Source organism: Trachurus trachurus (assembly GCF_905171665.1).
Source record: "Trachurus trachurus genome assembly, chromosome: 4".
NCBI lineage: Eukaryota > Metazoa > Chordata > Actinopteri > Carangiformes > Carangidae > Trachurus > Trachurus trachurus.
The window spans coordinates 15,557,215-15,570,177 of NC_139898.1; the positions used below are offsets into that span (position 1 = coordinate 15,557,215).

The following is a 12,963-nucleotide window of genomic DNA, read 5'->3' on the forward strand; positions in this document are numbered from 1 at the left end:
ACGTTCAGAGAAAAAGTTTAGACCTTTTGTAAATCATGCTTTTGCTTTATTTACTAGAGTTAATCGGATGAGTTAGTGAAACCTGTACACTAAACATGAAGGTAGCCGTAGCTTGCTATTTTAGCTTGGCATGAAGATTGGAAACAGCTCACCTAGCTCTGTTTGCAAGTAAAAAACAAACACCTGTCAACATGGCTGAAGCTCATTGATTGACACACCAATTAATAGCCTACATCATTTGGTTAATCAACAAAAATGTCTCATTGTTGCCAGGCAACTGCTCCTGACCTTAAAATAGTGGACGACTGATTGTTTTCACATTTTCACCTTTTTATGGATTGTGTAAGATATAATGTGGATAACACTTTATAATAAGTACACATTATTAGGCATTAAATACTGAATTCATCTTAATAACACATGAATACTCATTAGCATGTAGTTTATAAACACAGTTAAAAATGTTTCACTCATCATTGATAAGCACTAACTTTATTAACAGTAACTACTTACTGAGTAGTCATGTGTTATAAATGAAGAATTAAGTATTTTGTTAAGTATTAATGCCTAACTAATGCTTAATAGTGTGTACTTATTATAAAGTGCTACCATAACTTGTTCAAGTTTAAAGTGTTAAAAGTGTGGTAGGTAGCACTAGGCCAGCTGTTTCCCAGTCATTATGCTAAGCTAAGATAGCAGGCTGCTTGCGGTGGCTTCATACTTAGTATATGATATTGGTATTAATCTTCTTGTCAAAATCTCAGCAAGAAAACGAGTGGGCATGTTTCACCAAAAGTTAAACTTATCCTTTAAGGTGTTTAGCATCTCAATTAATAGCAATCACTATCTTATCAAACAAGATTTAGCCAGAGCACTTTGAGCACCAGCGCATCAGCGGGCAGGCAGAGATGGAGATAACGACGCTGATAAACACGTAATCTCGTCTGGGTTTGTAAATGAAAACAGCAACTAGTTGCATAAAATTTGAAAGGAATCGGATTAGTCGCTGCTTAGTTGGCTGCTGATGATAGCGTAATCAGATGGTGTTAATTTGCCCTCTTGTCTGCCTTACAGTGAAGTCGCCGTGCTGCTACTTCATCTAGCTGACAGTGCCTTTAATGAGAGTGAGTGCAGCGCCCGGTGTCAGGAGAACAATCCAGAGGAATTAGAAGGAACAGCTCGGCTGATGTTCTCTGTTTGTGTCTCGGGGCCCTGGGAGAATCCCATTGACTCCGCTGCTCATTAGACGCTGCCTTTGTCAGACCAAAATAAAATAGATATTAAGCAGTGAGATGGGGAGCGCGGCGATGAATGTTTAATTGGGTGCTCTGCGCGTTGTGTGTGTGTGTTTCTCTCTTCCTACAATTACCTCAAGGGGGTATATCCAAGTGTGTGTGTGTGTGTGTGTGTGTGTGTGTGTGTGTGTGCGTATTCTTGCTCAATGACGTGCACCTAAATGTGTGTGTGTGTTTGTGTTTTGTGTGTGTGTGTGTTTGTGTAGGTCTATGTTTCATGTCAGTGTATGTGGATATCTGAAGCGACCCCCTCCATCTCAGGAGCGTCATCGTTCCCCAGCTCCTGACACTTCTCGCTGGGGAGAGCGAGCTGCGGCGTCAGCCTCATTAAGGCTTCCACTGTCTGGCTAATGAATCGATTGTGTGGTATCAGTGCTCCTGGCTGGCGTTCCCACAGTGCTGCTCCGCGCCTCCTCTGGGGGCCTCCCTTCCACTGAGCTCTTAATCAGGAAACAGCCCTAATTACCCTGCCTCCTGCCTCCCTCCTCCTCCTTTTCCTCCTTGTCCTCCTCTTCCTCCCTTTTCATTTCTCTCCCTTTCTCTCCTCCTTCTCATCTTTCCCCTCTTTCTCCTCCTGACTTTATCATTACGCTCCACCGCCCGTTTCCTTTTGTCCTTCTTATCTTGCCGTTTCTTTTCTGCCTTTCTCTCTCTATACTATCATGCCTCGTCCTTGGGCTAAAAGTGGAAGGCGGAGGAGGGGAAGGGGCATTTGGGAGCTTCCACAGTAGCTTATATCACAGCAAAAAGGGGAGTGGGGGGTGATGTATTGGGGATGAGGGTCAGGAGGACTCAAGAGGACTGAGACGGAGGTGGTGCTGCTGCTGCTGCTGCTGCTGATGTAATGAGGATTGGGAGCAGTTGGCAGGGCAACTGGGTGCACTTCCTCCCACTCCCCCAAAACCACCCCAAAGTCTCCGTCCTGCCCCTTGGCTTCTCGTCCCGGCCCTCAGTACACCACCTCGTACACCGTGGCCTTCTTGTCCCCGGACCCTGTGACTATGTACTTGTCGTCGGGGGAGACGTCACAGCTCAGCACAGACGAGGACTCCTTGGACTGGGAGCAGGCGAGAGACGGGAGCAAAAGCCCAGGAGAGCGACATGGGATGATAGATGGACGGAGAGAAACAAACACAAAGGGAGATGTTAGAAAAGATGTGACTCATCACTTAATACTCAATCACACAAGACATTTGAATTTCAAAACAGTCTGCAATTACTTCCAAACAGACAACTCCACAGCTCCAGGATGCTGACTCATTCATCTGCTTCACTGTGAGACACACTGTTCTCCTTCTCTGTCTTCCTCTTGAGAGATGCAGCCTCATTTAACTGCAGGTTTAAGCGTAACTAGCAGCACAAGTTTGACAGCATGAACTGGCAAAATGCACAATTCTTCCTTTTTTCCTGTAAGTGTGTGTGAAAACCAGACCTGGGCACCTGGCTTTAGATGATGTAAAGCACCCTCTATTCCCCCACCTCCTCCTCCTCCTCCTCCTCCTCCTCCTCCTCCTCCCCGTCCTCTTTCTCTCACTGCTCCATCATCATTTATCTTCCTTCCTTTCTTCCTTCCCAGACTCTCCTCCTCCACCTCCTCCTCCTCCTCCTAGGCTTTGCTTTCACTCTCCCCTTCTCTCATGTCGACTCCTCCTCCTCCTATCTAAACTCCCCTCCTCGCCCCCTCGTCTCCCCTCCCCTCCCCTCCCTCTGTGCTACAGGCACAGCAGGGCTGTCAATCATCTCCGCCGGTGAGAGGCCATTTCACACAGGATCTCTCGTACTATATCGAGATAGCAGGAGGGGGGAATTGGGGGCGTCCATGAGGGAGGGATGCGATGACAAGCCAAGCCAAAGGATGAGTTTGGAAGAGAGGAAAGTAAAGCTTTAGAGACAGAGATGGAGAGGCAAGAGAGATCACTTGCGGAAACAGCGAACAGAGCTGAAACTCTGAGAGTTAACACCCTTATGATGTTATTTATCATTTTGGTTGTCTATGATATTTTTAAAGCACTGTGGTTTCTGATTTTTTTTTTAAATCAACGTTTGTTTCTTCATTTGATTGAAGTCATTAAAATACATAAAATGATCGAGTCATTATATACACCAGGGTCACAAGTCATGTTGTATTTTTATAAACATAAATAAATTTGTGTGTCTTGATAAAAACAAACCATCAAAAAAGCTTCAGTCTACCACAATAAACCTCACCTAACTAAATAATGCACTATTTGAGGACTATATCCAACAAAGAGATGAGGAACTATCACAGCAAGGTGCAGACTTAGTGAACACCAAGCTGCTGAAACGAAGGCAGACAAAAGTAAAGCCAGTTTTTGTGATCTGTAAGCTTTTCAAACAGAGCTTCTCTTCCTCACTGGCTGCATCAAATATACCAACTTAATACAACGATACTTAAACATTACATTTGGGAGAGAGAAAAATCTCTTTTGGCTTCAAAATCACAACCAAGAGAAAACCCAGGAGAGTATGTCTCTTTTCTACTTCGTTCTAATGTTTTCTGTCAGTCTACAAACAATATATCTGTGAGTTTACTGCTTAGTAGGACTAAAATGATTATTTTTGCTTTTTTAGGTTAAAATGCTAGGGAAAAGGAAAAAAATGCCAGAAGTATAACAACAGTCTTACTGGTAATTTGAATGTGGGTTAATGCAATATCCTACAATTACTACCGGCATGCAAGTGACACAAAAGAGGAGAAACTGAAGCGATGCTTGAACAATGATAATTTCAATAATTTTGAAAAATTTATTGATCAATATATATATCAATAATATGAACAGAGCCTGAAAATCAACACAGGAAGACGACGAACTGGGCTGGAAGAAGAAGACGATTTTTGCTCATCTCTCTGTTCTGCTTTGTTCTACTTTTTTCTTTTCATCTATACATGTCTTTAGTATTTGTGTCTTTAGTATTTGTGTGTGGCTGATTCATTTTTTCCTTCTGAATGAATGAAATCACATGGTGATATGCAATTAGGCTTCAGCAGTAATGCACCATTAACACTCATGCCAATAAAGCTCATTATGACAAAGCAACAGAGCAGAGCAGAGCAGAGCAAAGCAGGTGATACGCAACACACCAGTCAAAGGGTAGGAATGAAAGTGAAAGGGTGGTGTTAGAAAAAAAAGATTACAAAATATGAAAGGTCAGACAGAGGGGATGGGGAAAAGCGAAGGGAAGGACAGAGGAAAAAAGTGAGGGTACAGGTACAGAGAGATTAGTAGAGAGATAAAAATGAGTAAGCGCAGAGAGGCAGGAAGGACAACAATAAACACGGAGACAAGGTGAGAGAGGGAGAGAGAGAGAGAGAGAGAGAGAGAGAGAGAGAGAGAGAGAGAGAGAGAGAGAGAGAGAGAGAGAGAGAGAGAGAGAGAGAGATGGGAAAGGGCAGTGATAAACCAGAAAAGGGGAAGAGGAGAGAAAGCAGCTCTGTATAACATAGTGACAGGAGGGAGCTGTTTGGCAGGAGAAACGTTTGGCATTTGGATAACAAAGCAGATAGCCAGCATCCTACTTTTGGTCCACAGGGACAGACAGAAGCCGCTAACCCTGCTGCCCACTGTAGTTTACAGAAATATGACAGCCACAGCCACAGCCACACCCACACACACACACACCACACACACTCACACTCATCTTAAATGTACCTTCATCTCCCCTCCCTAGTTTCATTCACACCCAGATGAACTGGCTCAGCTAAAAATATTGCATCCCTGCATATTCATGTTTCAATATTTCCTCCAACGGAGCGAATGAACACAATGGAATTATTACATTTATTGTGTTGTTTTTTTTTGCGTGTGAGTGTCTAAGTGTGTGTGCGTGTGTTCCTGGCAGCCTGCGCTCTCTGATAAAGCTCCACAAGTAACCTTGGATCAACAAATCTACGTAGAATTAAAAAAAAATGCTCCTCATCTTTTTCTATCTTTTGCCTTGAGGGCTCAGTGTGTATGTGAGTGATTGTGTGTGGGGTGTGTGGGGTGGTGGGGAGGGGGGTTAGGGACAGGAAGCTGAGATCACTTCAACACTACCAGACACACTGACAAACAGATGACTCTGCGTATATGTACATATACACATAGATCATAAAATGATGCACTCGTCTCTCACCTGGAAAATACTAGCACCATATGGCGTCCTCCATGCATTCAACAGATTGTCTTTTCCTGTGCTCACGAACCACTTGCCTGAAATAACACAGATACACACAGTCCCACAGGTTAAACAAAGGAAAAAGGGGTGAAGAAGGAACAATATACTGCATAACAACAGCATGGAGAGGACTGATAGGAATGTGTCAGTGGCAGCAGATATGTAAGAAACATTTTAGGAAACAGTCCAAGTTAAGTCTGCATGTGTGTGTGTGAGTCTGTGTGTGTATGCGCGCACATACCGCAGTAAGCAAACTTGAGGGAGAGAACACAGCTCTCGTGGAGGTGCAGCTGGTACTTGTCAGGTTTGGAGACGTGCAGGACTTCAACGTTGCTGCTCTCCATTCCCACAGCCAACCACTCGCCTGTCGGACAGTAGCCCAGAGAGAAGATCTGGAGACAGAGAGGGGAGGAAGGAGGGAATCAAGGGAAATGAGAAGGGGGAGAAAAAAAAACATGGAGGATTAGGAGGAGGGGTAGAGAGAACATAAAGAGGCGAGGGTGCAGAAACGAAAACAAAGGTAGAGTGAAAGACGATGTGAGGAAATGGGGGATGAGGGAGGAAGGAAGATAAGGTTGATGAAAGAAATGGATGGATGGAATTAGGGAGGACAGATGAAGGAGTAAAGTAGGAATGTAGGATATTAATGAAAAAAGATGATGGGTGATTGTTAATAGGAGAGAGGGAGAATTTAGAAAAGGGGGAGTGGCGAAAGGGTGTAATGATGTAACAGGTGTAAATATAGAGTGAATTAATAAACAGAGAGACATTAGGAAAGAGTGAGAGAGTAGCAGGAGAGAGAGGGAACGTGGTTGATGGAGAGAAACGGCAAGCGAGAGAGAAAGTCATTACACGGTGGATCGAAACTCATCTGACAACAGTGGTCAACTCTATAGCTCTGTTGTGACAAGAGAGAAAGAGCGACTGTGTGTCTGTGTGTGTGTAAATCTATAAAGCGAAATTATTCTGGTATTTGTGTTTATGCTGGTGTGTACTCTTGTCAATACCTGGAGATGGTGTGTGTGTGTGTGTCTGTGTGCCAGTGTAGGTTCACTAGTGAGGTGAACCCTGTGGCAGGTGTTGTGTGGATGTGTCGTGAGTCGATTTAATGTGATGTGACAGCATCATATTGTGTGTGTGTCTGCAGACTAAATTCATGTCTATCTGTGTAAATAAGTATATGACCAAGATGTGTTGATGGATAACAGTGTGTATGTGTGTGCTGCTGTGTGTAGTGTAGCTACCTGCGAGGTGAAGTCATGCTGCTGCAGCTGGCGTCCCTCTCTGAGGTCCCAGCAGCGGACGGTGTTGTCCAGTCCCCCCGTCCACAGCTTGGTGCCGTCGTTGGAGATGTCGATGCAGCTCGCTCCGTCTGTGTGGCCCTGGAACTGTCTGCAGGGAGGAGACACACAAGAGATCCAGATCAACAGATAAACACACACACACACACACACACACCTGCGTACACACTCGCTCTCCAGACTCTGCTTCTTCTGTGTTTCTTTGCCCCTCTTCTTTAGGCGGTGTCAGACCAAATATATTTTAGTCCATTCCTCCCGGTGGCCCCAAACTGCCCTCACCCCTCCCACATGTAATCCTCTTTTCTTCCCCTCTGCCTCACCACAATCCTCCCTCCCTTCCCCTCCACCTCCTGGTGCTACCTTGCCAAAATCTGTCTGTTCTATCCTATCCAACTCCCCTATGGCTAGCCCATCACTCCTTTACCTGACTGTAGGGTTAGTTGAGGGGGTCCCAGGCTGCCCCCTCTCTCCCCCCACTCCTGCTTTCTTTCTTCCATATTTTATTGCCTTTCCTCTCTTTTCTCTCCTCCTAAAGTGTTTCCATATCCTCTAGCCTCTCCTCCCTCCCCTGGTAACAATCTATTTGTGTCGGTAAGGCACCAAATATTTATGGTCTTTCTCTCCTTCTCGTGTCCTCTCCTCCCTCCCCACTCCTCTCTTACCTGACCAGTGTCTGGTTGTGAAGGTCCCAGACGACGATGTTGCCGTCGCTGCAGCAGGAGAAGCAGACCTTGTTGTCAGGGGAGATGGCCAGAGCATAGCAGGCGGGAGCGGACGATGTCAGCTCCGCCTTGATGCGGGGAGTGGGTGTGGCCAAATCCCAGATGGACAGCGTGCTGGCCTCTCCGCCGACGATCAGGGTTCGTCCGTCGGGGAGGATTTTACAGGAGCGGATGTAGTTGTCCCTGTTCTGATAGGACAAGATAAGAAAGGTAGTTAGATTATAGCTGTTATAAGTGCATTAATGAAAGGGACAGATGGTAATATAATTGGGGACATGCAGGAAATGAATGTGGAAATTCTGATCATATTATCAAAATGAAGGAGGAGAGGTAACTCAGTCATTAAACCCAAATCTACTCAGTGAACGTACTCTAGATACATGAATATCTGTCAATAGTGCCCATCTCTATTTTTAACACTTGTTTGAGTCTCTGTTTTCTTTCCTTCCTGATGTCTCACCAGACAGTCCAGCTGGGCCATGGGGCTCTTGCTGCCCGGCTGGCTGATGTCCCAAACCTTAACGCAGCCCTTTCCTCCGGTGTAGACGTGGCGCGTGGAGGTGCTGATGGTGACGGCACACACCACCTCTCCGTGGCTCAGGGTGTGAATCTGACGGGCGTGACGTGGGATCCCCGGGCCCAGCAGGGCGTCAGGGGGAAAGGGCACCGGCTGCATCTGGCCGTCCGCGCTCACGTGGAACGAGTAGGCGCTGGGGAGAAAACAGAGGGAAGAGAAGAGAAATAAATCGATACTTCACAACTATAAAGCTAAGGCTAAAAATAAACGGACTTTGGACTAGTAGATTGAAGGATATTGAAGGACTTGAGAAATGGGATAAAGACAAGCAGGACAAGGAATCAATCAATCAATACATGTGTGGTAAATACACAAGATGCACAAACAACCACTCAAATCGAATGTGCAAGTTGAGAAGTCTGACGACACTGTAATGGCCTTGAAACTCCAGTAATATTTGCCTGAATTCTGGCAATTACTTGGCCCACTGTAGCTGTGGGCGGGAATGCATAATGGCAGATTGTATTACAAGGCAGAGTCAGTGTGGCATTGCTAATGGCTGATCAATACTGTAGCGGTTGGAAGCCAAGGCTGTTTTATGATTTCAAATTAGGACTGCAAGAATGAATTGCTATTCTGCAACAAATGACAAAAACAACACTATTCTTCAGTCGACAACAAAGGCCAAAGAATATGTGCAAGCATGTAGGAGTACCTCCTCTGGACTTCTAAAATTCCTCAGTATCTCCTGTACTCAGGTGTCAGTTAATGTGCCAGACTGAAAACTCCAGGGTATAGAAAAACACAAAGTGCTCATTTGAATTCCAATCAGATCCAATTATATTTGGATGATCAGTCAGCTAGTTTTGACAGTCTTAAAGTATGTGTAATCATCCATATCATCCATAATGGTCATGAAACAAGTGATGCATCTATCAAATGTAGATAAACAGTTTTCATTTCAGAATTAAATATGGACAGTGCCAAACGTATTGTTTACTTGGTATTTAAAGGTCCCATGAGCTGCATCATTGCTGGAGCAGAGCTTTATCTGTGTATATGTGTGTGTTTTATGGAGGTAAAAACTCACGGTTTTCCCCCAGAGGAGCCAGGCAGAGAAGAGGACAGGCCTGGCGCTCTCAAGTGAGACCGAGAGTCATAAGCCACCTGGTGGGAACAAAAGAGCGGAAAAACAATAAGCAGCTCGACAAGGGGTACAAAGTAACTAAACCAACATCATTCTTCAACAAAGCACAATTAAAACAATGAAGTGACAAAAATATAACAAAAGTCCACAGTCTGAAAACTGAAGTGTGTGAGTGCGGTGACACTACTAAGTGATGTTGTGAGCAGACTGCCCTTCCTCAGACTGATGACAGAGTGGTGAACAGGCCGCTGCAGAGAACATCCTGCCTCTAGGCTGAGTTATGTTGAAGACTTGTGGGAGCTACGTGCCGAGGATAGATGCTGTTGCTATATGAACAGTCCCACCACAGCTGATGCAACTACACGTTGGAGCTACGTGGGCTGCAGGAGAATGTACAGAATGGTCATTGGACAGCTTGGGCTACTGTTTCTGATTCTGAATTGACATCAGTAATGCTGCACAGGTTGGCATTGTGTAATCAGATTAGCTGTTTCAGTTTAAAAAACCCACCTCTCTGTGATGTCCCTCGTTATCAAAGTGAACCAGAGGAAGCTTTGAGCTTCACCTGGTAGCACAGAACACATTCATTCACACATTCAGGTTTTGGCCTTTACTCACCATGGGGCTTCGGGAGTAGGCGCTGGCTGCTGCACTGATTTGTGGCGACAGGGTTAGAGCCCCCCCGAATCCTCCTGGGCTGGCCAGCTCCCCATTCAGTCCTGCGTGGGACACCACGCCAAAATGAGCTGGGTATGAACCGGGAGGCACAGACATGGGACTGCGGAGAGCTGGGGAGGGAGGGAAAGAGGAAGGAGGGTTTGAAGGATGGAAAGCAAGAGGGGGAATAATACATAGTACACAAGCACAAACACAGTCACAGAGGGGCTGAGAAGAATGGATAACCTTCTTTTTTTAAATAAAGTTTATTTATTTATACAATGGTCTTCACTTCTGACAACTGAGGAGAAGACAGTGGCTAAGAGCCTTACACAACAGTACAATGTAGGAGTCATCATCTCACTTTTTTCTCAAATTATCAAAACGTCAGTCCTAGAGGCATGATTTCTGTTTAACTTCCAATCATATCAAGCGATTTAGGCATAAAACTGTGATGTATGTATCATTGTAAGATAAGGCCAAAGTAATGTAAACACATGAGGAGAAACTGAGGGTCAAGAGGAAATATGGTATGAGGGGCGAAGGTCAACAACTGCAAAATCCCACCAAAGTCATGACAGTCGAATTCAAGGAGATATTTGGTGTAGCTGCTCAGGTGCACAGTGCACTTATAGTTACATGTTTTCTGGTCTGGTCAAATGTTGAAAATTAGAATTTTACAAAGTGTATTCATGTAGTGTTGATAGCCAGTTATCACCCATATCAACAGTTATAATATCAATTTCATCCAGCCTGTATTAATAGTCTCACCAAGGGGGTCTGCACTGGTTGCTGCTTTGCTGACCAGACGAAGGCAGGAGGTGCTGGGACCAGGAGCCCCCGGCGCTCCAGGGGTAAGAGCCTCACGGTGGGACGGGGACGGGGTGCTGGACTTGGACAACGGAGACTGTGATTTATCCATCTGTAAAGGAGGCACATAAGAAATATGTGGGTAATGATGCTCAAGCCTTCCCACATTATACCAACCTCCACAATCCCAGATGACCACATTTTAAAACAGACTCTGTGTAGTGTTGGTGCATGTATTTGTACAAATTAAATATATTAAAGATTTGTGCTTTAATGCCCTAATTAAACACCATATGTAGCAAGAATGGGCTTACTATAGATCTAGTAAGGGTACAAAGTGGGAAAGAACATCAAGAAGAAGGAGAAGGAGGAGAGAAAATCCCTGTTGCTGTAACTGTCTTACCTGAGAAGGATCCTTGGCCTTGCCCGGGGTGGGGCTGCGAGGGTTGGGGGTGGAGGGGGCCTCTCCTGTGCTCGAGGAGCCTGGAAGCTCTTTCCTTAGGGTAGGTGCCCGGTCTAAGCCGTTCCCGTGGGGGGAATGAGGAGGGCTGCCTGCAGGAGAGTTAGGTTCCTGAAAGGCAAAGGGAGATGAAAAAGTGATTTAAAGTCCTACAAAGGCAGGAAAATGGTGGTCATTTCCATCTTTTTGGCCTCTGAAAGTCACACAGTGCTTCAACTGTTTTGTTGCTCTATTTGAGTCTTGGACCTTATGATGTGGGATTCAGGTCTAAGTATATTTCACAACTTTTCATTGCAGTGACGTTTTCTCCCTTAAGAAGTCCACCTTGTCCTTAAAGCTTTTGATGATGTACTGTCACTCTTACATACGGACACTGCATTGGCAAATCGCATGCACAAGAATTTTTTTTTTTTTGCCATCAACACAACAACAAGTTGAGACTGGGGGAATGTAAATGTAGTAAAGATCGCTTTGGTCAGGAGTCGAGACGACGATCACCGTCTCCGGGCAGGCTTTGCCAACATGGGATGCACTCTAACCACTGAGCCAACCCCACCCAGCAATGTTTTTCAAAAGGCTGTTTTCTGTCTGTTTGTCTTGTGGTATTTTATCTTTTACTTTTTAGCTCTTCAAAAAAAAAAACTGCTGTTGCTCCTGCGAGAAACAGAAACAGCAACATCATCAACATCACAGAAACATCTCTTCCTGTGTTCCAGGATGTGTAAAAGCAGTTGGTTATAGATTTATATGAAAATACCAACAGGAAAATTCTGCCGATTTTTACTTAATGGATGCAACATAACCTCTGGTGTCACAGTTTGTAAAAAGGATGTTTAGCTGAGAGCTCGGGGAATATTACATGAAACAGTAGATTGTCACTGTTGCTGATACAGTGGTGTATGGAGCCGGAGATAATGTTGCTGTTACAGCTGCTTTCATCACTGGAGCCACAGCTTCCACTGTTGAGCCAGTGCTGCCTCCCCCAGAGCAGAGTGCTGGAGTAAGCACTTCTCACTGGGTCACAGTGATCAGCACAGACATTTTAGTGCACACACACACACACACAGGCTTGCATGGATGTTCAAATTCATGCAGGTTCATTGTCTTTGAAAACACATTCTCTCTCACACACACACACGCACACACACTATTCACAAGAGAACTTCCCTCCTCTTTTTCTGCCATTACCCATATTTGTCACATTTTTTTTCCTTTCTGCTTTTGTACCAGTTTCCAAATCACACAAGAGACCAGTTCCGCTTTTGTGTGCCATATCAAAATACGCAGAGCTTAGATAAAACATATTTTGGTACACTGCGTGAAGTATTTAAAGAACTAAAATATTCCAGGGGCATAAACGGCTTTACATATATTAAATGAAGCAGAGTGCAGTTATCTAATGAGGGGGGGTGGTGGGGGTGGAGCAGGGTGAGACGACTGGGGAAAGAAGGGGTGAAGGGAAACAAAACAGCAGAGAGATGGAAGAACAGAGGCTACAAGGGGTTGGAAAGAGAACAAAAATATACTCAGACGAGGTAGATGAGAGGAGATAGGTGTGGACCAAGTATTTGTGAAACTGTGTGTGTGTGGCCAGACACAGTTTGCCAGAAAGGAACACAAACAGTAGCAGCTAATAATGAGCTTACACAGGAGCTCTTCCCATTTACAAGGAAACTGCTGCAGAAAGCTGAACTAGCTACATACCTGCTGACTCGCTTCTTATCTCACAGATCCACACTGACTACACACATATACACGCACGCACACACACACACAGGTTACTTTAGTTGTACTACATTAATGCAAGCAAATAAACACAATGCTGAACTGAAATGATTGGCTGATTACTTATAAGTTGGAGAAAATTAGACCACTCTT

The 12,963-nt window shown here is 44.9% G+C and overlaps 1 protein-coding gene across 1 annotated transcript in view; it reads right to left on the reverse strand.

Annotated features, from left to right (window-relative positions):
• Positions 1–2,223: 2,223 nt before the first annotated feature.
• tle2b (TLE family member 2, transcriptional corepressor b) overlaps positions 2,224–12,963 on the reverse strand; it is a 70,980-nt gene continuing 60,240 nt past the window's right edge. The window contains exons 11-20 of the mRNA XM_083970390.1: positions 11,029–11,196; positions 10,587–10,737; positions 9,777–9,946; positions 9,102–9,178; positions 7,955–8,204; positions 7,435–7,682; positions 6,716–6,863; positions 5,713–5,863; positions 5,430–5,506; positions 2,224–2,352 (exon numbers count right to left, since the gene is read on the reverse strand). Coding sequence (XP_083826516.1) covers positions 2,245–2,352; positions 5,430–5,506; positions 5,713–5,863; positions 6,716–6,863; positions 7,435–7,682; positions 7,955–8,204; positions 9,102–9,178; positions 9,777–9,946; positions 10,587–10,737; positions 11,029–11,196 — 1,548 coding nt within the window. The 3' untranslated portion in view covers positions 2,224–2,244. The remainder of the gene's footprint in view (positions 2,353–5,429; positions 5,507–5,712; positions 5,864–6,715; positions 6,864–7,434; positions 7,683–7,954; positions 8,205–9,101; positions 9,179–9,776; positions 9,947–10,586; positions 10,738–11,028; positions 11,197–12,963) is intronic.